Consider the following 24,801-nt stretch of genomic DNA (forward strand, 5'->3'; position numbering starts at 1 on the left):
CGGCTCATTGCGAGGGAAATATCTCCTAAACCATACAGGTATAGGAGATTTTTTTTACCTACGGGTAAGCCTTATTATAGGCTTACCTGTAGGTAAAAGTTCAAATTTTGACTATACTAGGGCTGAAACAACTAATTGATTAATCGATTATGAAATTAATCGATTACCATTTTCAGAATCGATTAATTGGCCAATAACATAATGGGGTTAAAAAAACTAAAATCAGCCCTTTATAGTACAAAAAGAGCAAATAATGGCTACTGTAAATATTACTTTCACCGTTCTACAGTAAAACAAAAAACAAAAAATACGAACCCCTTCCAGTAGTGATTATCAGCGTTTTTTCTACTATAAAGGGCTAATTTTTTTTGTTTTTTTAACCCCATTATGTTACTAGACGTCTTAGACCTGGTTCACATCTATGTGTATATTGGTGCTTTTTGCAGAAATGTACTACAGTTCATTTACATGGTTTCCTATGGGACACGTTCACATCTGAAAGGGTCAGACTTTTAAACGCAAAATGGTGCTTTATTGGTTCAATATACTTCAATGGAGAAGCTGCAGAAAAGCATGTAATGCGTTTTTGCAGCAATTTGTTTTTTAATCTGCCCAAAAAAAATGCAAATTACAGTAAAATCGTGTGCGCAAAAATCAAAAACGTACAGCAAAAAGCACTGCAGAAACAGATCAAAAGCAAACTGCATAGGTGTGTACCGAGCCTTATGTTGGTCACACGGATCAATTTTCAGATGAGAATATTCAGACGAAAAATCGTTGTACATTCGCTAAAACATTTTGTTTGAAATTTTCACTTATTTTTAAAATGAATGTTATTTCTGAACGAAAACCACATACATTGCCTGAAAATTCCTTTCACTAAGAAGTTTTCTATTATTTCCAAATTGTCCCGTCACTGTGGTTGAAAAATGAACGTCAATTTGACTCACTTTTTATTTTTTTAAAGGTTATTAACCGATTAATCGAAACAATCGGCCAACTAATAAATTATGAAAATAATAGTTAGTAGCAGCCCTAGACTATACAACCACTTTAAATGGCCAGTTGAGAAATTAACACCATCTGTCCAAGGGTGCCTTAAAGTGATACTAAACACAGTTTCATTTACATTCCCCTCCTATTTCTGTATATGAATGATGGCACTATTTTAATAAAAAAAACATCTAAGCACCTTTATCCTAATTGATCTACAGCTGTCACATGACCCAGATCTTTCCCAGCCTGTCTGTAGAGAAACATAAGCAGGAGGAACTTCTACTCCTCTGCTGCTGGTCACATGTTCAAAATAAAAAACAGCCTTTGGAATTCAGAGTCAAAATAAATCATTAGCATCAATAAACAGTTTTAAAATTGTCATACAAATATATAATTTGAAATAAAACCTGTTACTTTTTGGCAATAACATGTGGGCAGATTTCTGCCATTCACAGCCTTTGTTACGCCCCAACAGCCTGTGTCTTGGCCTCCATTAACCGGTTCCCGTCTCTTTACGGAGGCAGAATGGCACCCTTGCGCGAAACCCCATACGGGCACTGGGCGCCAGAGGGCGCGCACCCGCTGCACAGCGGGGGACTCTATGCAAGTGGCCAGCGATCTCTGCCTGCCATACGCGATTGCGTGCACGAGAGCCAGCACGGGGATTTGTGTGTGTAAGACACACAAATCCCTGTTCTGTCAGGGGACAGGTGAAATGTCATTTGTTCCTACTAAGTAGGAACAACGATATGTCTCCTCCCCTAGTCAGTCCTATCCCCATACAGTAAGGACACACATTTAACCACATGATCGCCCCCTAGTGTTAACCCCTTCTCTGCCAATGACATTTATATAGTAATCCATGCATATTTATAGTGCTAATCGCTGTATAAATGTCAATGGTCCCAAAAATGTGTCAAAAGTGTGCAAGGTTTGTCGCAGTACCACTAAAAATCACAGATCACCGCAATTACTAGCAAAAAACAGGATTTTTATAACAGCTTACCTGAAAATCCTTTTCTTTGATGTACATCAGGGGACACAGAGCCATAGTAATAACTATGTGGGTAATATCAGCGTATCAGGTGCTGGACATTGGCACACCCCTTAAGGCATGAACTTCCCCATATAACCCCTCCCACTACTGGGAGTCCTCAGTTTTGTAGCCAAGCAATGAAAGCGTATAAGAAGGGAGGGACCCCTGTCTCCCCTGATGTACATCAAAGAAAAGGATTTTACAGGTAAGCCGTTATAAAAATCCTATTTTCTTTTCTTACATCAGGGGACACAGAGCCATAGTAATAACTATGTGGGATGTGCCATAGCAATGGCAACTGAAAGGGGGGAGGAGAGAGACAGAATCAAGGAAACAGGAGGCGAGAGGACTCATACTGCAGCATATGCTGTGCCCACAGGCCATATCCTCATGACCTTCAATATCGATTTTATAAAATCAAATAAATGTCTGAACCCGAAGACCAGCTTGCGGTCTTACAGATCTGAGCCAGAGGCCTGATGATGCACCACCCAGGAGGCACTAATCTCCCTGGATGAGTGTGCTCTTTATCTGAGAAGGAAGAACTTTCTCCTTTAAGCTGAAGCTTGATCAATCACTTGACAAATCCATTTGGAAAATAGTGGATCTTGACGCTGCTTGTCCATATCTTGGACCCTCTGGCAGTACAAACAAAACTTGTGTTTTGCGAACCTGAGTGGTTGCCTTTAAATAGACTCATCGCTCTTACTACATCAAGAGAATGTAGTGCTTTCTCTTCCCCAGATTAAGGCTTCTGGGGAAAAAGGAAGAATAATATCTTGGTTTAAATGAAGACCTGTTACCACCTTTGGTAGGAATTCAGGAGGACATAAAACCACCTCATCCTTATACATGATGAAATATGGCTCTTACAAGACAGAGCAGTTAGTCCCGATACTCTTCTAGCAGCAGAAATGGCAAGCGGAAAAGATTATCTTTCTTGTCAAAGAACCAAGAGAATTTCTCGTAACCTGATTTAAAGCCGATAAGACCAATTTTAAATCCTAAGGATTTAGAGGTGCCTTGATTGGAGGGAATAAACAATGTTACCCCCTGAATAAGCTACGCAGCAAGAGTGGGAATCAAGAGGCCATAGGAAAAGACATTGACATGGCCTGGATCTGGCTCTTGATAAAAGTCAAGGCCAGCTTCATTTCAGATCCCATATGCAGGAATCCTGCCTATTGACATACTTCCTGGGGTGCCAACCCCTGGATCCATACCAAGAAACCCATGCCTTCCAGATTCTATAGTAAGTGATTCTGGAAGCCGGCTTCCTGGGCTTAGTCAAAGTAGATACTACTGAAGGAGATCACCCACGATCTTTTATAGAGTGGGATTCAACAGTCAAACCTGTTAAACTCCTTGTCCGTAAAGTAGGATGAAATACCGGAGCTTGTGCAAGAAAGTCTGGCTATAATGGCCAAAGGACTCCTACTACCATCTTTATGATCTCGATAAATTAAGATCTTCTGGGACCTGGCTGGGGCCACCAGAATCACCTCCTTCTGTTCTTGCTTAATCCTGCGGAGAAGGCGGGGAAGTAGCAAAGCTGGAGGAAATGCATAGATCAGTGAAAACTGATCCGCTGGGAAGACTAATGAGTAGGTTCCGCCTGCTAGCGTACCCAGTTTGTGAGAAAATCTCCCCTACCTTATCTCGCAGCAGGGTTTTAAAAAAAAGATAAAAGACCCAATCTTCGCCCTTCACGGTAGGCTCCGAGACCTTAAAAGGAAACCTTCAGGAACTGGGGAACACTCAGGTTATCCCACAATCCTGGACCTGCGAGAAGACCCTGCCAGTAAACTTTTATTGGCCTTACTACCAAAAAGTACTGGATCACAAGGCCCAGCTCTTAAAGCATTCGCAAGCAAAACCTTGCGTCTTTGGATGACGAGGCACGGGTACCATTCATTTAGTCCATTACGGAGACATCAGAACGGATCCAGTCAGGATGGCTGGCTCTCAAAGGATTACTGCCCGTGAAGCACAGTACAACACATCCTTGCACGTGCCCAAAACCTTGGACACTGGTGAAAAAACTGACGACTCCCAGTAGTGTGTGTGTGGGGGGGGGGGGGGGGGTTATATGGAGGGGTCCAGCACCTGATACACTGATATAACCCACATAGTTATTACTATGGCTCTGTGTCCCCTGATGTAAGAAAAGGAAAAAATAATAAAACTGCCATAAATCTTGCCCAAAGTGTGTAGATGCTATAACTTTTGTGCAAACCAATCAATATTCGCTTATTGCAATTTTTTTTTAACCGAAAATATGTAGAAGAATACATATTGGCCTAAACCGATGAAGACTTTTTTTATTTTTATTTCGGAGATATCAAAATTGTCGCTCTTTGTTTATAGAGCAAAAAATAAAAAAATCGCAGGGGTGATCAAATAACACCAAAAAAAAAAAAAGAATGCAAACTTTGTTTAGGTACAGCACTGCAAGACTGCGCAATTGTCAGTTAAAGACATGCAGTGCCAAATTCCAAAAAGTCCTCTGGTCAGGAAGGGAGTAAAATCTTCCCAGGCCGAAGTGGTTAATCTACATGTAATATACATGGAGAACATGGGTGGGAGTGAGCTGTAATTTACCACTGTGTATACATCCAAATGTGTCACTATAGTCACATGGGCTGCTCAGATGTATTAGGGAGGAAATGCTCAACATAGAAACTCACTAAAAACGGAGCATGCGCAGAGCTGCCAACACTGCTCTGCAAAATCCCTAGCTGAATTGGGGACATGGACAGAAGGGGGGATAGACAACATCAGGATCAACCAGGTTTTTGCAGACTACAGAAAACAAATCGTGCCCAAGTATGAACAATACGCAATACAACATTTATTGATAGTATTGTATGATGTGGGTTTAGTAACATTTTAAAAGAAATATTTCAGCAGAATAGCTTATTATAGGGCTGATAAAGGATTCATTACCACTGCCTTTTGCATGCTTTACACACACACACACAGACAAAAATAGTATTTATCTACATATACACCCACAGACATCTTTTATGAATCACTTTAATAACTAGCAATAGGACAGCAGCAGTACAATTTATTGGGAATGATAACTTACTTTCTGTGTCCTGCTGTTGCCTTGAACTCACAGCTTCAAATACGGTTTTCAAAATCACCCGTAAGTCACTTGCAAAGTTGGTTTGTAGCTGGTCAGCAACACCTGTAAACCACAGCATTCTAATCAATCAACCAATACCCCAGAGTTGCATGCAAAAGGCTGCATTCATACTAGTGTAGCATGTGAATGCACACAAAATACACAGATAATGGCACCCCCCAAAACCAAGATGCATGTTTTTACACATGGCAAAATACACAAAGCTTAAAGATAAAAAGGTGCATGGGCTTATTTTACACAAGCAGGGTGGGTTATTGAAATTAAGTGCTTGCCCTATGCTTCACACCCAGCAACTGTACACAAAGAAAAAAAAAAAAATGTGTTCGACATCTGACAGTGTGAATAAGGGCAAAGGCAAATATGGCTCTCTGTGGCGACAGCTTAAAGCAGATTAGTAAACGGTTATTCCAGACATTCCATAAAATGAGATCCAATGACTCACCAGCAATACATACAAAGAGGCGGTGCAGCATGTCGTCGTCACTGCGATACCGGGACCGCACATCTTGGAATCTTGTTTTTCTAAATAAAAGTCAAAATAATGACGGGATTCAGCATCATAAATTTAGGTACATCCCCAAGCAAGCATATATGGCATAAATTAAGTAAACATTTTTAATATTCCTTGCTTACATAAAACATGCAGGATTTGAACCTGTGAGGCAGAATCCAATGGAATCTGGTGCCCCTGTTGAACCACTACTTTTTCAACAATTATTAAATATTCTTATTCTACAAATAATGTTTTATATTATTTTTGTTATTTGTCGTCACTGCATGATCACATATATATTAATAGCACTAAAATAGGGGACATGATGTACTGTAAGAAATGCAGCATAGAGGCCTAGAAAGCAATGGTCCATCAAGCCCCCAGTCAAAGAAGCAGTATATAGGGGAGATTATGTGTTTGGCATTATATGACAGATAGTTTGCATGACTGTACAATAAGAATTCCTAAAAGCACATTTGTCAGCCCCCCCCCCCCCCCATTTACCTCAGAGTGTATCTCATATGCATATTGCGGAGTATTTCTAATGGTTTTGTTGTATGATGGAGTTTAATATCCTGGCTTGTACTATTGTCTAAGTCTATTGACATATCCTGAGAACCATCGTCTGGATCACACATTGCCATGTTACAAGGTTCAGAAGTCTCTTGTGGTGACTCCTCATCAGTGGTGCTTTGTGCCATAGGAGTGTCTGCCTCTGATTGTCCTGTCTGGCTATCAAGGTGAAAGGAATTATCGTCAATAGGTGGCGGCAGACATGATGACAGGTGCACAGAAGGGTCCTCAGACGAAGCAGAGCACAGAGCTCGCTCAAGCGAAAGTAACTCATTCTCGGTTAGCACGCAGAGAAGTTCCCTAGGAAAAAAAAAAAGCATAAAATATAATCTAATACTGGGTTAAAGTGATTCTGTCATAGGTTACCATCTTTGAAAGGCTAGGGTGAAACATTCCAGTATACATTTCCAGACAACTCAAATCTGGAATATAGGGTTAATGTAATGAAGCGCTAATAGACAGGATGATTATTGCAGTTCAGTAGGGTCAGTGGTAACTGTTGCGTTTTGGTGGCATCAAAAAACTCTGAGGAGGTGTTGCATAGCCACTATCAAGCAATTAGTGACTACATGACACCCCCAACCCCCCCCCCCCCCAGCAGTAACTTCACTTTTAGTATATCAAAGTATTTATGAATAATAGCAGGAGAGTTTAGAACAACTTTGAAAAGTTTTTCCTTGGGGGAAAATAAAGCAAAAATTCCCATGTACTGACTATTTACTGTATGTAAATCATTCTATTTGTTCTCCTTCATATTACGTGAAGTTATAACATAGCACACCTCTAACTTAGTAGGGCACAGTAATGTATGTGATAGTTTGGACTTTGTCCCTCTGCACTGTCAACACCCCCCTTAGGCAACATGGTGGTACGAGGAAGCATGTAATAAGTTGTTTGGCCCATGCTCCCCTACATCTTAGGCCGCGTACACACGGGCGGACTGTTCGCCCAACCTAGTCCGCTGAACAGTGTTTGGGCGGACAGTCCGCTCGTGTGTGGGCTTTCAGCGGACAGTTTCAGCGGACAGTTTCAGCGGACAGTTTGACGGACAAAGTCTTTCGGAAATTCCGAAAAACTGTCCGCTCAAACTGTGTTTGAGCGGACAGTCCGCCCGTGTGTAGGCTACTTTCGAAATGAGCAAACTGTTCCCGCTCGGAGGAGTCTGCTCATTTCGAGCGCGTGTGAAGGTAGGCGGGGCCCGCGACGGAGACGTCGCGGGCTCCGCCGCCTGGAATGGGCTTAAAGGGGAACCCCAACGCCGAAAAAAAATCGGCGTGGGGGTTCCCCCAAAGTCCACAACAGACCCTTGTCCGAGCACGCTACCCGGCCGGCCAGGAAAGGGGGGCGAGCGAGCGCGCCCCCCCCTCCTGAGCCGTACCAGGCCGCGTGCCCTCAACATGGGGGGGTGCCTTGGGGAAGGGGGGGCCGCGCGGCCCCCCCACCCCAAAGCACCTTGTCCCCATGTTGATGAGGACAAGGGCCTCTTCCCGACAACCCTGGCCGTTGGTTGTCGGGGTCTGCGGGCGGGGGGCTTATCGGAATCCGGGAGCCCCCTTTAAGAAGGGGGCCCCCGGATACCGGCCCCCCACCCTATGTGAATGAGTATGGGGTACAATGTACCCCTACCCATTCACCTGTGAAATAAAGTACAAAAAAAAACACAACACAGAGAAAAAATATTTTATTGCACAGCTCCGGGGGTCTTCCGTCTTCGGGGGTCTTCTCGCCGGACTCCTCCGCTATCTTCGTGTAGCTCTTTTACTAGCGGAGGAGCCCGGCTTTCTTCCTCCCCGCCGCCGGCCTCTTCTCCCGACTTCGGGGGTCTTGTCCCCCTCTTCGGTTCTTCTGCCGGGCCACCGCGCCTTCTTATAGCTCTTTTACAGGCGGTGGCCCGGTCTTCTGTCGCCGCTGCCTTCCGTTCTTCTGTCGCCGCCTTCGGTTCTTCTGCCGGGCCACCGCGCCTTCTTGTAGCTCTTTTACAGGCGGTGGCCCGGTCTTCTGTCGCCGCTGTCGCCGTCGCCGCCTTCCGTTCTTCTTCTTCTTCTTCCCCAGGAGATGTTGACACGTCACTCTCTCCGGCCGGAATGCCAGAGCCGCGCTGTGCGGTCACTTATATAGTGACAATGGGGCGGTGTCACATGGTATATGTCACATGGGTTGGTCACATGGGTTGATGTCACATGGGGACTATGACATCGTAAGGGGGCGGGGTCACCATGTGACCAACCCATGTGACATATACCATGTGACACCGCCCCATTGTCACTATATAAGTGACCGCACAGCGCGGCTCTGGCATTCCGGCCGGAGAGAGCGACGTGTCAACATCTCCTGGGGAAGAAGAAGAAGAACAAGAAGAAGAACAAGAAGAAGAAGAAGAAGAAGAAGAAGAACGGAAGGCGGTGACGGCGACAGAAGACCGGGCCACCGCCTGTAAAAGAGCTACAAGAAGGCGCGGTGGCCCGGCAGAAGAACCGAAGGCGGCGACAGAAGAACGGAAGGCAGCGGCGACAGAAGACCGGGCCACCGCCTGTAAAAGAGCTATAAGAAGGCGCGGTGGCCCGGCAGAAGAACCGAAGAGGGGGACAAGACCCCCGAAGTCGGGAGAAGAGGCCGGCGGCGGGGAGGAAGAAAGCCGGGCTCCTCCGCTAGTAAAAGAGCTACACGAAGATAGCGGAGGAGTCCGGCGAGAAGACCCCCGAAGACGGAAGACCCCCGGAGCTGTGCAATAAAATATTTTTTCTCTGTGTTGTGTTTTTTTTTGTACTTTATTTCACAGGTGAATGGGTAGGGGTACATTGTACCCCATACTCATTCACATAGGGTGGGGGGCCGGTATCCGGGGGCCCCCTTCTTAAAGGGGGCTCCCGGATTCCGATAAGCCCCCCGCCCGCAGACCCCGACAACCAACGGCCAGGGTTGTCGGGAAGAGGCCCTTGTCCTCATCAACATGGGGACAAGGTGCTTTGGGGTGGGGGGGACAAGGTGCTTTGGGGTGGGGGGGGCCACGCGGCCCCCCCTTCCCCAAGGCACCCCCCCATGTTGAGGGCACGCGGCCTGGTACGGCTCAGGAGGGGGGGCGCGCTCGCTCGCCCCCCTTTCCTGGCCGGCCGGGTAGCGTGCTCGGACAAGGGTCTGTTGTGGACTTTGGGGGGACCCCCACGCCGATTTTTTTCGGCGTTGGGGTTCCCCTTTAAGTCCATTCCAGGCGGCGGAGCCCGCGACGTCTCCTTTGCGGACCCCGCCTACCTGTACACGCGCTCGAAATGGGCGGATTTGCCTCCGCCTTACGTGGGCGAGTCCGTTCATTTCAAAAGTTGAGCGAACTGTTTGGCAAACAGTTCGCTGAAACAGTCCGCTCAAAAAGTGCCGTGTGTGGCCATGTCCGTCCATGCTAATTTTGAGCGGACTGTTTGCCGAAACTGTTTGACAAACAAAGTTGGGCGAACAGTCCGCCCTTGTGTACGCGGCCTTACACCCATTAGTGTGCAAACCAGGGGTAGAGGGAGTACAGAACAGCAAAGCAATTTTCAAGTATCCCAGTGTGAGCTTATGAATGTATTATAGCAGATGTATACCGTCCCCAAATATAGACGGGTTCTGTAGAGAATTTAGGTAGATTTTGTAGTATACAATACTTATTTGTGGGCATCCATTTCTAGAATATTTTATTCACCTGATTTTCTTCAGCAATCCATAAAAGGGACTGAAAAGTTCACACATCTCCTCTGGTCTTTTCTGTAGGTTTAAGGGTCCGTCTGGAAAAATCAGCAGCCCACTATAAAAAAAAAAAAAAAAAAAAAAAAAGAAGAAGTAGAAAGTCAATGTTACAGACAACAAATACACATAAAAACTAGCAACCAGCCAGCAGGTAAGATAAAGCCATGGATCTGCAAAAAAATAAATAAAATCTATTCTTCAGTGTTCCTCTACAGAGTAAGTGGCTGCTGACCCTCACCATTCAAATCACGATGGGCAGGTGGCATTGGCATTCAACAACATCAGAACACTAAATGCGTGCTACGGACGTCAGACACTTGCTCTTTCAAACTGAACAGCTTTGTATGTAGTCCCCGCCTCCAACATTCAGCTGAGCTTTAGATCACAAGTGTGCATTGAATGCTGTTTTATCTCACCTGATAATTGCTAGGCGTGGGATGGAAATCATCAGTTCTGGCTCACAGTCGTCAATCATTTCCTGGGTTAAATAGCCTTTCTGCAAAGCCCTATATCAAAAAATCAAAGATCGTTATGCTCTACATCAGGATATAAAAGGTTAGAAGAATGATTTGGCACTGTACAAATCTGCCATTGTAAGACCTGTTCTAAAGCCCTTATACTCTTAAAATGTCTGAAAAAAAAAAAAAAAAAAAACAAACACACACACACACCTTGGATTTCATAACCACTAAAATCACAAATATCTGATAGCTTTAGTAAGTTATGAGCCTTACACATAAAAAAAAAAAAAAAAATAAATAAATAATGTTACGATAACAAATAAAGAGATTTTTGGATAGACACCCTGTTCCTATCAGCAATCACAGCAATATCATTTAAGTGAAATATAGCTTACGTTAAAAGTGTTGTACTAGGCCCTCTTTAGGTTTAAATTAAAATTCTTTACTGGCATAAATTACATCTGCATCATAAAATAAAAGTCTCCTGTGCCAAAAAGTACTGACCTGGAAACAGTTTCACAGAAAAGTACTGCAATTTCTTGTTGCTCATAGATCTCTTCTGGAGTCTTTACGCTGACCACCAAGGACATATACCTGGCGAAATAATTTGTTAATCAGTATCTGTTCATAATAAGTTATTCAGCATCACAATTTAAACAATACGTGAAACCTGAAGATGTGAAAGATCTCCTGCATTCCTTCATTGTGCATGCCCTTTTGATTTGGCTGGGATCAGTAGGAAGCACACATTCCTGAAAGCATGTGAAGCATAACTTCTTGCATATAATATTGGATTGTAAACGTCCCATTTCTCTTCATTGACCCTTCTTGTTTGGTAAAGACTACAAACTCATACATACAGTCAGGTCCATAAATATTGGGACATCAACACAATTCTACTCTTTTTGGCTCTATACACAACCACAATTTACAGCAGTGTGTGTATATGTGTCTCCCACTTTTTAAGGGACCAAAAGTACTGGGACAGATTAACAATTATCCATCAAACTTTCACTTTTTAATACTTGGTTGCAAATCCTTTGCAGTCAATTACAGCCTGAAGTCTGGAAGGCTTAGGACACCACCAGACACTGGGTTTCATCCCTGGTGATGCTCTGCCAAGCCTCTACTCCAATGGTCTTCAGTTCCTGCTTGTTCTTGGGGCATTTTCCCTTCAGCTTTGTCTTCAGCAAGTGAAATTCATGCTCAACCACATTCAGGTCAGGTGATTGACTTGGCCATTGCATAACATTCCACTTCTTTCCCTTAAAGAGGAAGTAAACCCTTCCAAACAACTTGGACCTATAGGTAAGCCTAGATTAAGGCTTACCTGTAGGTCCAAGCAATATCTCCTAAACCTATATGGTTTAGGAGATATTTGCCCGAAAATGGGCACCGCTGTGTACGGCGCATGCGCCGTAGACAGCGGCGCGCATGCGCACTAAATGCGGCAAATCCAAGAATGGATTTGCCAAATTTGTCGACTCCCGTGCGCATGCGCGGGAGTGACGTCATCGCGGCTTCGCCGTATGACAGCGGCGGAGCTGCGAGGCGCGACTCCCGTGCGCATGCGCGGGAGTGACGTCATCGCGGTTGCGCCGCTGTGATTCGTCGGAGCTGCGAGACGCCACAAGCAACATGGATGCGGCGGACTACAGGGGACAGCGGCGACTTCGCTGGCTCCTGTGTCAGGTAAGTGACACATAATGAGCTACTATGCGATGCATAGTAGTCCATTATGCTTTACCTTTGCAGGGAAAAAAAGAGGAAGTAAACCCATCAGGGTTTACTTCCTCTTTAAAAAAAACTCTTTGGTTGCTTTTGCAGTATGCTTCGGGTCATTGTCCATCTGCACTGCAAAGCGCCGTTCAATGAGTTCTGAAGCATTTTGCTGAATATGAGCAGATAATATTGCCTGAAACACTTCAGCATTCATCCTGCTGCTTTTGTCAGCAGTCACATTGTCAATACAAGAGAACCAGTTCCATTGGCAGCCATACATGCCCACGCCATGACACTACCACCACCATTCTCCTTCACCGATGAGGTGGTATGCTTTGGATCATGAGCAGTGCTTTTCCTTCTCCATATTCATCTCTTCTAATCACTCTGGTACAAGTCAATCTTGATCTCATTTGTCCATAGGATGTTGTTCCGGAACTGTGAAGGCTTTTTTAGACGTTTGGCTAACTCTAATCTGGCCTTCCTGATTTTGAGGCTCACCAATGGTTTACATCTTGTCATAAATCCTCTGTATTCACTCTGGTGAAGTTTTCTCTTGATTGTTGACTTTGACACACATACAACTACCTCCCGGAGAGTGTTCTTCATCTGGCCAACTGCTGGGAAGGGTGTTTTCCTCACCAGGGAAAGAATTCTTTGGTCATCCACCAGTTTTTTTTCCATGGTCTGCCAGATCTTTTAGTGTTGCTGAGCTCACCGGGGCATTCTCCCTTTTTAAGAATGTTCCAAATAGTTGATTTGGCCACACCTAATGTTTTTGCCATCTCTGATGGGTTTTTTTTTTCAGCCTAATGATGGCTTTCTTCACTGACAGTGACAGCTCTTTGGATCTCATATTGAGAGTTGACAGCAACAGATTCTAAATGCAAATAGCATACTTGAAATAAACACTGGGCCTTTTATCTGCTCATTGTAAATGGGATAATGAGGGAATAACACACACCTGGGCATGGAACAGCTGAGCAGCCAGTTGTCCCATTACTTTTGGTCCCTTAAAAAGTGGGAGGCACATATACAAACTGTTCTAATTCCTACACCGTTCACCTGATTTGGATGTAAATGCCCTCAAATTAAAGCTGAAATTCTACAGATAAAGCACATCTTGTTTCATTTCAAATCCATTGTGGTGTTGTATAGAGCCAAAAAGATTAGAATTGTGTCGATGTCCCAATATTTATGGACCTGACTGTACACTATATTGCCAAATGTATTGGGCCCACCCTTTGCAGCTATAGCAGCTTCAAATCTTCTGGGAAGGCTGTCCACAAGGTTTGTATTTGTGAGGTCAGGCACTAATGTGGTTAAGGCCTGGCTCACAGTCTCCGCTCTAGTTCAACCCAAAAGGTGTTCTAATCGGGTTGAGGTCAGGACCGTGTTCAGGCCAGACAAGTTCCTCAACCCCAAACTCACTCATCCATGTCTTTATGAACCTTGCTTTGTGCATTGGTGCGCAGTCATGTTGGAACAGGAAGGGGCCATACCCAAACTGTAACCACAAATTTGGGAGCATGAAATTCTCCAAAATGTCTTGGTATGCTGATGCCTTAGCAGTCCCCCTCACTAGAACCAAGGGGCCAAGCCCAACCCCTGAAAAACAATCCCAAACCATAATCCCCCCCTCCACCAAATGATTTGCACCAGTGCACAAAGGAAGGTCCAAATAAGTGAGTTTGGGGTGGAGGAACTTGACTGGCCTGCACAGAGTCCTGACCTCGACCAGATAGAACACCTTTGGAATAAATTAGTGTAGACACTGTGAGCCAGGCCCTCTTGTCCAACATCAGTGCCTGACCTCACAAATACTCTTCTGGAAGAATGGTCAAACATTCCCATAGACACTCCTAAACCAAATGGTAGGCCAACTCAATTTTGAACCCTACGGATCAAGACTGGGATGCTATTAAAATTCAAGTGCATGTCAAGGCAGGCGTCCCAATACTTATGGTAATATAGTGTATAAGCTCTGCATACATCCATTCTCTAATCAACTTTGGAGGAATAACAAATCTTGCCCTGACTGCCATTGTTTCCCCAGTGATATGCGACTCTAGGTTTGTCTGTCTGTTATGACATCTGCGCCCCCCCCCCCCCCCAACTGGGGTGATCACGATTAGCTGTGAGAGGCAGCCCCACTGAAAGCAATAGGAGGATGCTGGCTCCTGCAATCTCTTATGCAGCGATCACATGTGAGTGATCAGCCCTGGATGCAGACTTCCTGCATCCAGGGCCGATCACTTGCGTTTGATCGCTGCATAAGAGATTACAGGAGCCAGCATCCTCCCATTGCTTTCAGTGGGGCTGCCTCTCAGTTAATTGCAGCAACCCCCGCTAAGGTTCTTGCATCTAAATTGGAGGCAGGATGCATTTGAAGGTGTTAATGCACCCTTTTCAGGTGCAAGAATAATTGAATAGATCAACACAACTACCATCATACCTGCCATATACCATTATACTATATAAATGTTCCTTGGTTCATGCAGTTGTTTGTAACCAAAATAAAAAGTTGGTTGCAAAAAAAAAAAGTGTATGGCAGATTTTTACCCACAGCGGGACACCCCATTCATATTTTCTGAAATACTTTCATCATGATAAAAAAAAAATACAGCATTTTGGCCACTAGATGGAACCAACAATCATAGAAAAATCACAGTTTTAACCCCTTAAAAGGGTCCAAGGCCTGAAAGCAACCTTGCAAGTTTGGCATATGTGGCTAAATAATAATAAAAAAAAAAAAAAAAAAAAAAACTGTACATATTTTTTCCCACTAGTTAGTGAATACATGTAAATGTTTTCAGGGCAGTTTGGGCCTTCATTTGGTAGTAAATAGCATTTTTTTTCTTTATGCCCATCAAGGAAAAAAAAAAAAAAAAGAAAAAAAAAAACACATTTTTGGAAATGCAACTGTATTTCTTTCCACTGTCATAAACCAAAAATAACCCAAAAAAAAAAAAATCTCCTACTCCTGAAAATCATACCACATATATGTTTAGATTTGTTGTTTGTACCCATAACAGGGCCCATAAACAATAGTGCACATTTTATTTTGTTTACCATCACTAAATATAAATTGAAATTGATCAAACCTATTTCTAGCTATATTATCTTTTTTTTTTTTACGTTTTCCTCCTCTAGTAAGGAGAGTCAGATGGAATGTATCCTTCTCTCTATTAGGCTCAATTCACATCTATGCATGTTGCTTTTGAGCATTTCTGCAGTGCTTTTTGCAGTACTTGCCGTGTTTTTGGACACGTTTTAATGAGATTTGAGTTTTTATTCACACTGTATATACAGTAGCTGGTTGTTAAGTAGGGGCCAGGAAGTCGACTGCCACATCCTTAAAAACTGATGAGTCACCAGCTATCAGCGGGCTTCCCTGCTGAATTGAAAAACCCCTTGGGTCTAGTATGGATTCAGAGGGGACCCCGCACACCAAAAAAAAAAAAAAAAAAGCATGGGGTCCCCTCCAAAATCCATACCAGTGCCTTATCCGAGCATGCAGCCTGGCAGGTCAGGAAAGGGAGGGGAGGGGGACTAGCGAGCCCCCCCCCACAAACTATACCAGGCCGCATGCCTGCAACATGGGGGGGGGGTGGATGGGTATTTGGGGGTTCAGATTCAACTTTACTGTTAGCTGAACTCCCCTTAAACCAAGCCCAGGTAAGTTCAGGTCATCAGGTCAAAAAACTTGACAAACGTAGTTCTTGTCTGCTCTAATCAAAACTAAAACCACATGTTCTGGCAGGAGTTGGGCAATAGATTGTTTTATGGTTTAAATTCTTGTTTATTAAACCAGTATAAGCTGCTCAAATTTAAAAATCACAAAAAGGATTGTGAAAATAGGAGAAGTAGCTTTAGCATGTCATAGCTATTCTCTTCTACAGCAGTACCTCTGCAGGCCACACTTCAGATTCAACAGGTCAACTAGAAGCAACACATTAACAAGCAACAAGAATACAGCTTGGGGCTGCTGATCTACTCAAGCCATGCGCACTTTGGTTTTAACATGTTTTACCATTTCCTTCTGCACACAGATCAGCAATTTCCACATCAGGACATACCGATCTCTCATACAGAATCGGTCCCCCTCTCTGTATAGATATTAGTCCACAGGCCATGGACAATAAAGTTGTTTAAAGTGGCCATACTAGAGAAGATATAACACAACCGACCAAGAGGGTTTTAAAGTTGATGTAAACCCTCCATACACCCTGTAAAGTGAACAGCCTCAGGTGAAACACAGGGAAAAAACAAATCTCCCTACATAAGTTTTAGGCCTCTTTCACACGGGGCGGATCAGTAATGATCCGCCCCGTGATGATCCGCTCGCTCAGCGGGGATCGCTCCGTTGTCCCCGCTGAGCCGGCTGCGGACAGGGCGGTCTCCGCACACTGTGCGGGGACCGCCCTGTCAGCTCTCCGCTCTCCTCTATGGGGATCGGACGAGCACGGACAGTGTGTCCGTGTTCATCCGATCCGCTCTGCAGACGGACAGAAAAATAGGATTTTCCTCCGTCTGCAGAATCGGACATTTGCGGAGGCGGACAATAGCGGGTGTCTGCGGATGCTCATCCGCAGACACCCGCTATCCCATAGGGATGAATGGATGTCCGTATTTCATCCGCAAACGGATGGATGAAATACGGACATACCATCAGCATGTGTGAAAGGGGCCTTACATCCATATCTGCTGTCTTCACATGTATATACTGTTTAGAAAGTTCAGATGTGTAAGGAAATTTTCTCTAAGACCCCTTTCACACTGAGGGCGTTTTGCAGAGGCTATAGCGTTAAAAATAGCACCTGCAAAACGCCCTAAAACAGCTGCTCCATGCCCTTCTTTGAGCGGTGAACTTACCGCTCCTCCCCATTGAAATCAATGTGGCAGTGCTGCTATACCAACGGCATTTTGCAGGCGGAATTAACTACTTTTCGGTCGCTAGCGGGGGCTTAAAACAGCCATGCTAGTGGCCGAATAGCACCGCTAAAAATAGCGCCGCTTTACCACTGATGCCCTAGGTCGGCCCAGTGTGAAAAGGCTCTTACTCTTTAACACAGTGTGATGTCTGGCCTCTCCACATAGGCAGAGACTCTCAGAGGTGTTTTGTAATAGGGTCAGCTGCCTGCTGACCCATAGCAACCTCCCCGACACAAATTTCAGGCTGCTTTCATCGGTTTTAGAGAATTTGTCAGGAGTAAGGCTGACCATACGTGGTCGAATTTTGAAAGAATTTTCTTTTGAAAATCAGAAAATGTGTGCGTTTTGTGATCCGATGGTGCCACCATTGATTTTGAAATTCGGCCAGCCTTCAATTTCACCTCACGTTGCTACAGAAAAGAATTTGTGGACGGGAATGTTCTTTTCTTTCCGGGAATTTTCTTTTCTTGCACATGCACATTTCTTTTTCGATTTCTTGCACGATTATCCCAACATTGATTAGAAAATAGTTTGTTTTTCAAAAAATTTCCAACATGTCCGATTACTCAAATTCGCTGGCCACACAAAAATCCGCTGTTGCTGCAGCCCACTAATGGTGCGAAATACAAACAAAAATTCTTGGATAGAATTTTCTTTACAAAAACTTTCAAATTTTGACCCATGTATGGCCTACCTTAATCAGGCCAATAACAGAGGAAACTAGTCTGCAGAGAGCTACAGGACTTCGCTGTTTGAAGAGAGATAAGAAAACACTGCAGATCTACGTCCCCAGCTCAATTTTCTGGAATTGGGTTTACATCCACTTTAAATTGTCCCTACATATTTAGGCATTGATAGAATATGGAAACCAGTATCATAACATATGAGGATTGAAAACATTAGCCTTCTTCTATTCAGCTATTCTGACAAAACATTAGACCAGGCATGTCCTGGGTGGTGCCTTTCATATACATAATATATAATATACATAATATACATAATATGAGATCACCCAACACATACTGAATTGTTAATACAGAAGGTGGGGTGTCAACAGCGCATAGTGTTAAAATGGGACCAATTATCAAAGTGGGTTTGTGCCAATAACCTCTCATCTGAGCAATATTCATATACATATCCTAAACAGTAGTCCTGCATATTCAGGTTAATGGTCCACTTTTTGTAAGGCCTCCTGTACAAAGCAGAAGTACTAATCTAACCCCCATCAACTTTTTTTTTTGCCGAGTCCCATAGCTGAGATTTCCCTTCACTTTCTGTCCCACAGCCAAAACAGAAAGTGCAAGGAAATCACTCAAAAAGCGAGGGAAATACTGGCACGTCACCAAAACGTGTCCCTATTAGGAGATTATTCCTCTATTCCTTTTCTGATACCAACACAAACATTTGAGATTTTTTTGTGCTTTGATGATGGTAAACTGGATTATAGAGAGCATAATCTCCCTAATAGGGGCACAGACAGCAAAAAAAAAAATTATAAATTACATAAAACCTCTCCACTCTGTTCAAAAGCTTTTTTTTAAAGCTTTGCCTTTAGTTATACTTTAAAGGGTAACTCCACTTTCCTGGGATAACTTTTTTTTTTTTTTTTTAAATATAGCATATGCAATCACTGCACAAGTCATATTGTAATTGAATGTTATCAATTACCTTTTATTTCCAATCTGCAGCTTTGTACATTTTCTTTAAAAACACAATGCAATGTGGTAACCTGGAGGCATCTTGTACACAGATGGTAAACAGAATGCCTGCCTAGATATGTAAATATTCTGCTTGTGTGATTGGCTTACCGATTTTCCCAGAAGTCTGCACTAAGGTACAAGTCAGATTTTGGGCATCCCCTTTGAACAAAGATATAATTTTTAGCGCACTATTTCCAAAGGAAATAGCGTCTAAAAGGGATGCAGATCCTTCAACTTTACCCATATAAACTCTGCAAGTGCAGCAGCTGATTGATAAATTATAAAATCACTCCCATACACATTCACTCAGCACATGGACACAAACCGCTATTTGTTCAGAACAAAAAGGTAGGACTCTGCAACAAAGTTTAGTAAAATCCCTGCAATGTACATAGATCAGACGGAAATGTTATTTTTTTCAAAAGTGGAGTCATCTTTAAATATACAAGTTCTCTCAACAATGAGCTTTTCTAATTTGCTCCCTTTTGGTCTATTATATAAACATACCAAATATATCAATTAATGTGCTTTCTTGTACATGCTTACTAAACGTGAAAAAAAAAAAAAAAAAAAAATCTTCTGATCTTGCCAGAAATCCAGGTGTCATCCTAAACAGAGTTATTAGAAGTTTAAGACTACAGAACACCTCCTCTCCTTTGTAATAGAAAGGAAGTGATCTACGAGGAGTGTTCTGCAGTGGAAAGAAAGAAAAGAAAAAAGAAAGAAAAAGAAAGAAAAAGAAAGAAAAAGAAAGAAAAAGAAAGAAAAAGAAAGAAAAAGAAAGAAAAAGAAAGAAAAAGAAAGAAAAAGAAAGAAAAAGAAAGAAAAAGAAAGAAAGAAAAAGAAAGAAAAAGAAGAAAGAAAAAGAAAGAAAAAGAAAGAAAGAAAAAGAAAGAAAAAGAAGAAAGAAAAAGAAAGAAAGAAAGAAAAAGAAAGAAAACAAAAAACTAAACTGGTAAACTATAATATAAAATGTTATATATTAGATGTACTGTAATATAATGTACAATTTCTTATATTTAGACACACACAGGCAATTCTTAAAGTGTTTGCAAAGTCGCACTGACTTAAAACTGGTATTCCCTCTGGATAACGCAGTTACCAACTATAGTGTGTGTTTTTTTTTTTTTATTATTATTAAAAAGCCAAATACCTTTTCTCATACAACAGCCTTGCGGTCACGTGGTCCCCCTCTGAACTTCTTCCTTAATCTATACATAGCAGCAGGAGGGGCTGTTATTCCCCTGTGACGTCAGCTGGCCAGCACAGGGAAGTCGCTTGACCACACAGCTGCGGTGTGAGAAAAGGTACTTCGGCTTTTCAATGAATATCAGTGGGAGGGGTGGTGAGGAGAGTCGCTCTCACGCTGGCAGAGAAGGAGGGAGTAAAGAAAGACTGCTGGATGATGGAGGCATGTAAGTAGACCAAGTTATCATAGCTCAGCAGCCATGATTACCGTGGTCAGCACAGAAAGGGGAGCACATGAACAGGCAGGATCAACTGGGTATATTACTACATAGGAAGGGACAAATTACATAGCACAAGCACTGTGCTATAGATAATGCTTTAAAAAGGAACATGTAATTATATATATATATATATATATATATATATATATATATATATATATATATATATACATACACATACACACACACACACACACACACATACACATATGATTTTTTTTTTTTTTTTTTTTTTTTTTTTAGGGCTACAACAACTTTAAAGCGCGTGGTAGACAGGTTTAGAATGCCATGAGGCCAATGTACCAAAATAGTCTGTTCTTGCAAATAAAGACCGGTACATGAATCTGTTGGAACCTGGTACTGAGGTTAGAGTGTTTATATTGAACATGCCTTCCTCACTTTACTTGTTCCCGGACCACTGTATCATACAGACAGAAGTATATACAGTCATACAGCTTTTCTCAGAATACAGTACAAGACAATGCATCGAGTCCAACTGTTAAAGCAAGGGGGGGGGGGGGGGGGGCAATAACAATTTGTTTCAAATATCTCAGTAAAAGCAGTAGTCCTGGGTGCAAACACCCTTTGCAAAATATCTGAAGGTCCCATGCCAAACCAAGGTACCAACATTTGGATGTTAACAGCCAATAATTAATTTAGAGCAAGCGAGTCTGGAAGTATCCTGGTAATTTGTTAAAATATGGATGGTTAAAGTGGATGTAAACCCCCCCCCAAAAAAATTAAGGCTTGTACCTCATACAGTATAGGATTTCATGTCATCTGTGCCCAGTCTTGCCACCAAGAGTTAATCTAGCTCTGAGCAATGCTCTTATCGTTTTTCAGTGAGATAAAAATGGACACACAGAAAAATAGGAGCCTGTTTCTCCCCCTCGCTGTGAGTGATAGGTGATTTACATCTCATGCACAAGCCTGAAAAAGACATTCTGTGTACTTTAGATCCACCCCCCTCTTCTCCAGCTCTCCCAGGATTGGATGCTCCACCCCTCAGCATGATTGGGCATGCTGAAGTTATGTGGTTACTTTTAGGGTTTTGACTGGATGTTAGACTGATCTTCTGCTATGATCACTAAGAAAAACACAGGAGAAAATGCAGGTTGACAAGGAGTGTAGAGGTGGGCAGGAGTCTACTGACATCACGACTCCACCCACCAAGCTCCAGACAACAGACCCACCCACAGAATCAGCAGTTTTCCAGGTCTTACGACAGACAGAGGGGAGACATTGGACAGGTAAGTATACATGCAGCAGGCATGTATTTCCTTATAGATAACCACTATGGCGGAGTTTAGAAAGGATGAGAGTGGGTTTACATACACTTTAAGCCTCTCATGTTTGCGTACCAAAGACTGCAAAATGAGGACTTGGCAAGTCTCAATCAAGTGCATCACTCATGTTGCGGCTTTGCCTTTAGGGAAGCAGAGTAAGCAAGCAAGATTTTTGTTGGTTTATTCATTTTTATGAAGGTTTACACTGACGTCTTCTATACAGCACATCAAAAGGCTATGTGCCCTATTTAGACAATCCACCCAAAACATACATACCTAAATTCAAACTCAGCACACAGGTTGTCATACTCCAGCAGGGCCTCGTGAGCAGCTTCAGTAAAAATACCCGGATCCTCCAGACTTTGCTCTCTTAGGATCCGCCGCAGATTTTCCAGGCTGCGTAACAGCTTCTGTGATAGTGGTCGAAGTAACACACCATCTGCTTCTTCTACTTCTACGTATGTGCCGCCTACAATAAGCTAAACAGTTAGATCACAAATTTAGTAATTGTAATAATAGAAAAAAAAAAAAAAGATAGAGTGCTTAGTACAAAAATGTTTAAATAGACGTACTTCTGCTGCAAACAGGAGATGCGTGGTCATGGTATCATTTACAGTGTCATCAGGGAACTTCAAGTGAAAATCTCTTTGCCTCCTCTTTGTGGGTACACATTGTTCCAGAATTTGCTCCAGAAGGGCAAGCATGCGCTCCTGCGGTCAGAACAAACAGCCACAAACAGGTTAGCCAAGTAGGTTGTGTTAGGACACATATGGCCTATTCGGATTTAGAGAGGCTAAAGAAAACTGGAAATGTCAAAACTTCGTTGTTATCAGACAACTCTACATTTCCACAGCAAGAAAAAAAAAAAAAAAAAAAAAAAAAGTTACATTTTCCTTTTTCAGGCCCATCATCCAATCTAAGCTTCTTTTGCCTTTTGATTTGGGTTATTGCTACCTTTCTTATGGAACACGCATACTTGTGTCTGTGCTAGCAGCTCAATTAAAATAAAATAGAGATACAGTGGGTATAGAACAGAACCACCCCTTTAAAACAATCAGATGTTGTTGCTTTACAGTCTGAAATTAAGACCGACACAGTTTTTGTTTTATCCAGCTGTAATTTATGCAACTTAGAACATCCAAGTGAAAGATATGACTTCAACATATAAGACAAACATGTCAGAAAAAATAATAAAAAGTAAGTGAAAGGATCACCCCCTTGTGTCAGAATGTTGTTGAACAACCTTTTTGCTTTAATTACATCCTTTAATAGTCTGTTGGAATATGTCTACTAACTTTGCACATCTAGGCTTTGCAATATTTGCCCACTCTTCTTTACAGAAATGCTCAAGTCCTGTTAAATTTGATGGTGACCGTTTGTGGACTGCAGTCTTCAAGTCAATCCACAGATTTTAAGGGTTTAACATGAGTTTTGAAAGCAGGCGATTCTTTTTTATATCCACTGTAAGTGGACAGATAAAAGCAACAATTCAGCATGTAGGTATCCTTGGATACTCCTAGCAAGAGTAATAAGCATTAAGACGCCGTTCTAAAATTCCAAAAGCCTTAAAAAGGGCATAAGATACATATTTCTCAGAGGAAAGACCCGAACACCATTGTAGGTTAGGTTGTTTCCAAAGACTGAATACAATTATTCAACAAGATTATGGGAGCCACAGCATGTTATTCCCCACAATCTACGCTCTGGCATTTTACAAATGATGAAAACTCTCAATCTGAAAGGGATCTTCCAGAAGAGTTAGGCTTGTTCACATGGTCACACTTAAAAAACGTACACCCCTGCAAGGGCCAGGTTTGCCCACACAGTATGCACAAGTATTTTGTGTATCTGAATGAGCGCAGTTCCATTAACATTTGACATTCGTTTGGGTGCATTTTTTCAAACGCAGTGCGAGTTCAAGGACATGCATTACATTACATTTTGCAATAGACAAGTAAACCAGAGTGTAGGGTTGTCTCTATTATTTCCAATGCTTTTATGTAAACCAGATTTTTATTTTCCAAACTTGGTGTCATGGCCAGTAAGTGGTTCAAAAGAGCCCCACGTCTGCTACCACTGTGTGTAAGTGAAGGCTTGTATAAAAAGGCAACTGCAGCAGGGTTGCCAACCATTAGTAACATTTAATGACAGCTTGTAAAAATCAGTGACTTTTACAACTGTCCGTAAATATCAATGCATTACTTTTATAAGTGTAAACCAGGCAAATTACTTGTGTATTTTCGGTGTTTCCATATTGTGTATACTATTTAACCACTTCAGCCCTGGAAGGTTTTACCGCCTTAATGTAGAGTCAATTTTTTTCGATAGGGCACTGCATTGCTTTAACTGACAATTGCATGGTCCTGCAACTCTGTACCCAATAAAATTGATGTCCTTTTTTTCTCACAAATAGAGCAAAAAAAATAAAAATAAATTATATTTCTTACTTTCTGCTACAAAAGCTATCCAATAAAAAAAAAAAAAAAAAAAAAAAAAAAAAAGAGTCAACATTTCTTCATTTAGGCCAATGTGCATTCTGCTACATATTTTTTGTTTTTAAAAAAAAAAATAATAATAATTCCAGTAAGTGTATATTAAATGGTTTGCGCAAATCTTATCGCGTCTACAAACTATGGGATACATTTATGGATTTTTTTTTTAGCGATTGCGATTTTTAGCAGGACTGCGACATTGCGACGGACAAATCTGACACGAAGTGAAACTTTTTGGGGACCAGTGACACCAATAGTGTGATTAGTGCTAAAATAAAAATAACAAAATGCACTGTCACTGTACAAATGACACTGGCAGGAAAGGTGTTAAAATTAGGGGTGATCAAAGGGTTAAATGTGTCCCCTATGAGCGCTTTCTAACTGTGGGGGATGTGCTTGGACTAGAGGAAAACAAATCTGTGTTTTTGCTTAGCAGAATCACAAGACATCCATTTTCCCCTCTGACAGGCAGACTGCCATTCTGCCTCTCCTCGGAATGATAGCCAGATCCCTGCTGGGGCTCCACAGACCCCGTGCATGAAATTACATACCTATACTTGATTTTGTGCAGGGAGAGCCGCCTTACCACAGTATATCTGTGTAGGGTGGTCCAGAAGTGGCTAAATATTGATTGTGTTCATTTTTAATCGAAGTTGTCATTTTTCAGGTTGTCAGTAAAAAAAAAAAAAAAAAAAAAAAAAAAGTGCTTCTTCTGTACATTTCCAATGCTTTAACAGTAAAAAATAAATAAAAAATGCCACGGGGGG

General features: G+C 42.4%; 1 protein-coding gene across 1 annotated transcript in view; it reads right to left on the bottom strand.

Annotated features, from left to right (window-relative positions):
- Nucleotides 1–24,801, bottom strand: part of LOC143962984 (lateral signaling target protein 2 homolog) — an 89,476-nt gene that overhangs the window by 12,754 nt on the left and 51,921 nt on the right. The window contains exons 3-10 of the mRNA XM_077472514.1: nucleotides 22,115–22,252; nucleotides 21,819–22,021; nucleotides 10,935–11,024; nucleotides 10,386–10,475; nucleotides 9,926–10,027; nucleotides 6,181–6,549; nucleotides 5,626–5,705; nucleotides 5,124–5,225 (exon numbers count right to left, since the gene is read on the bottom strand). Of these exons, the coding sequence (XP_077328640.1) occupies nucleotides 5,124–5,225; nucleotides 5,626–5,705; nucleotides 6,181–6,549; nucleotides 9,926–10,027; nucleotides 10,386–10,475; nucleotides 10,935–11,024; nucleotides 21,819–22,021; nucleotides 22,115–22,252 (1,174 nt within the window). The remainder of the gene's footprint in view (nucleotides 1–5,123; nucleotides 5,226–5,625; nucleotides 5,706–6,180; nucleotides 6,550–9,925; nucleotides 10,028–10,385; nucleotides 10,476–10,934; nucleotides 11,025–21,818; nucleotides 22,022–22,114; nucleotides 22,253–24,801) is intronic.

This window comes from Lithobates pipiens, unplaced genomic scaffold (genome assembly GCF_037356315.1).
Source record: "Lithobates pipiens isolate NorthernLeopardFrog02 unplaced genomic scaffold, aLitPip1_a1.2 Scaffold_8, whole genome shotgun sequence".
Lineage (NCBI taxonomy): Eukaryota > Metazoa > Chordata > Amphibia > Anura > Ranidae > Lithobates > Lithobates pipiens.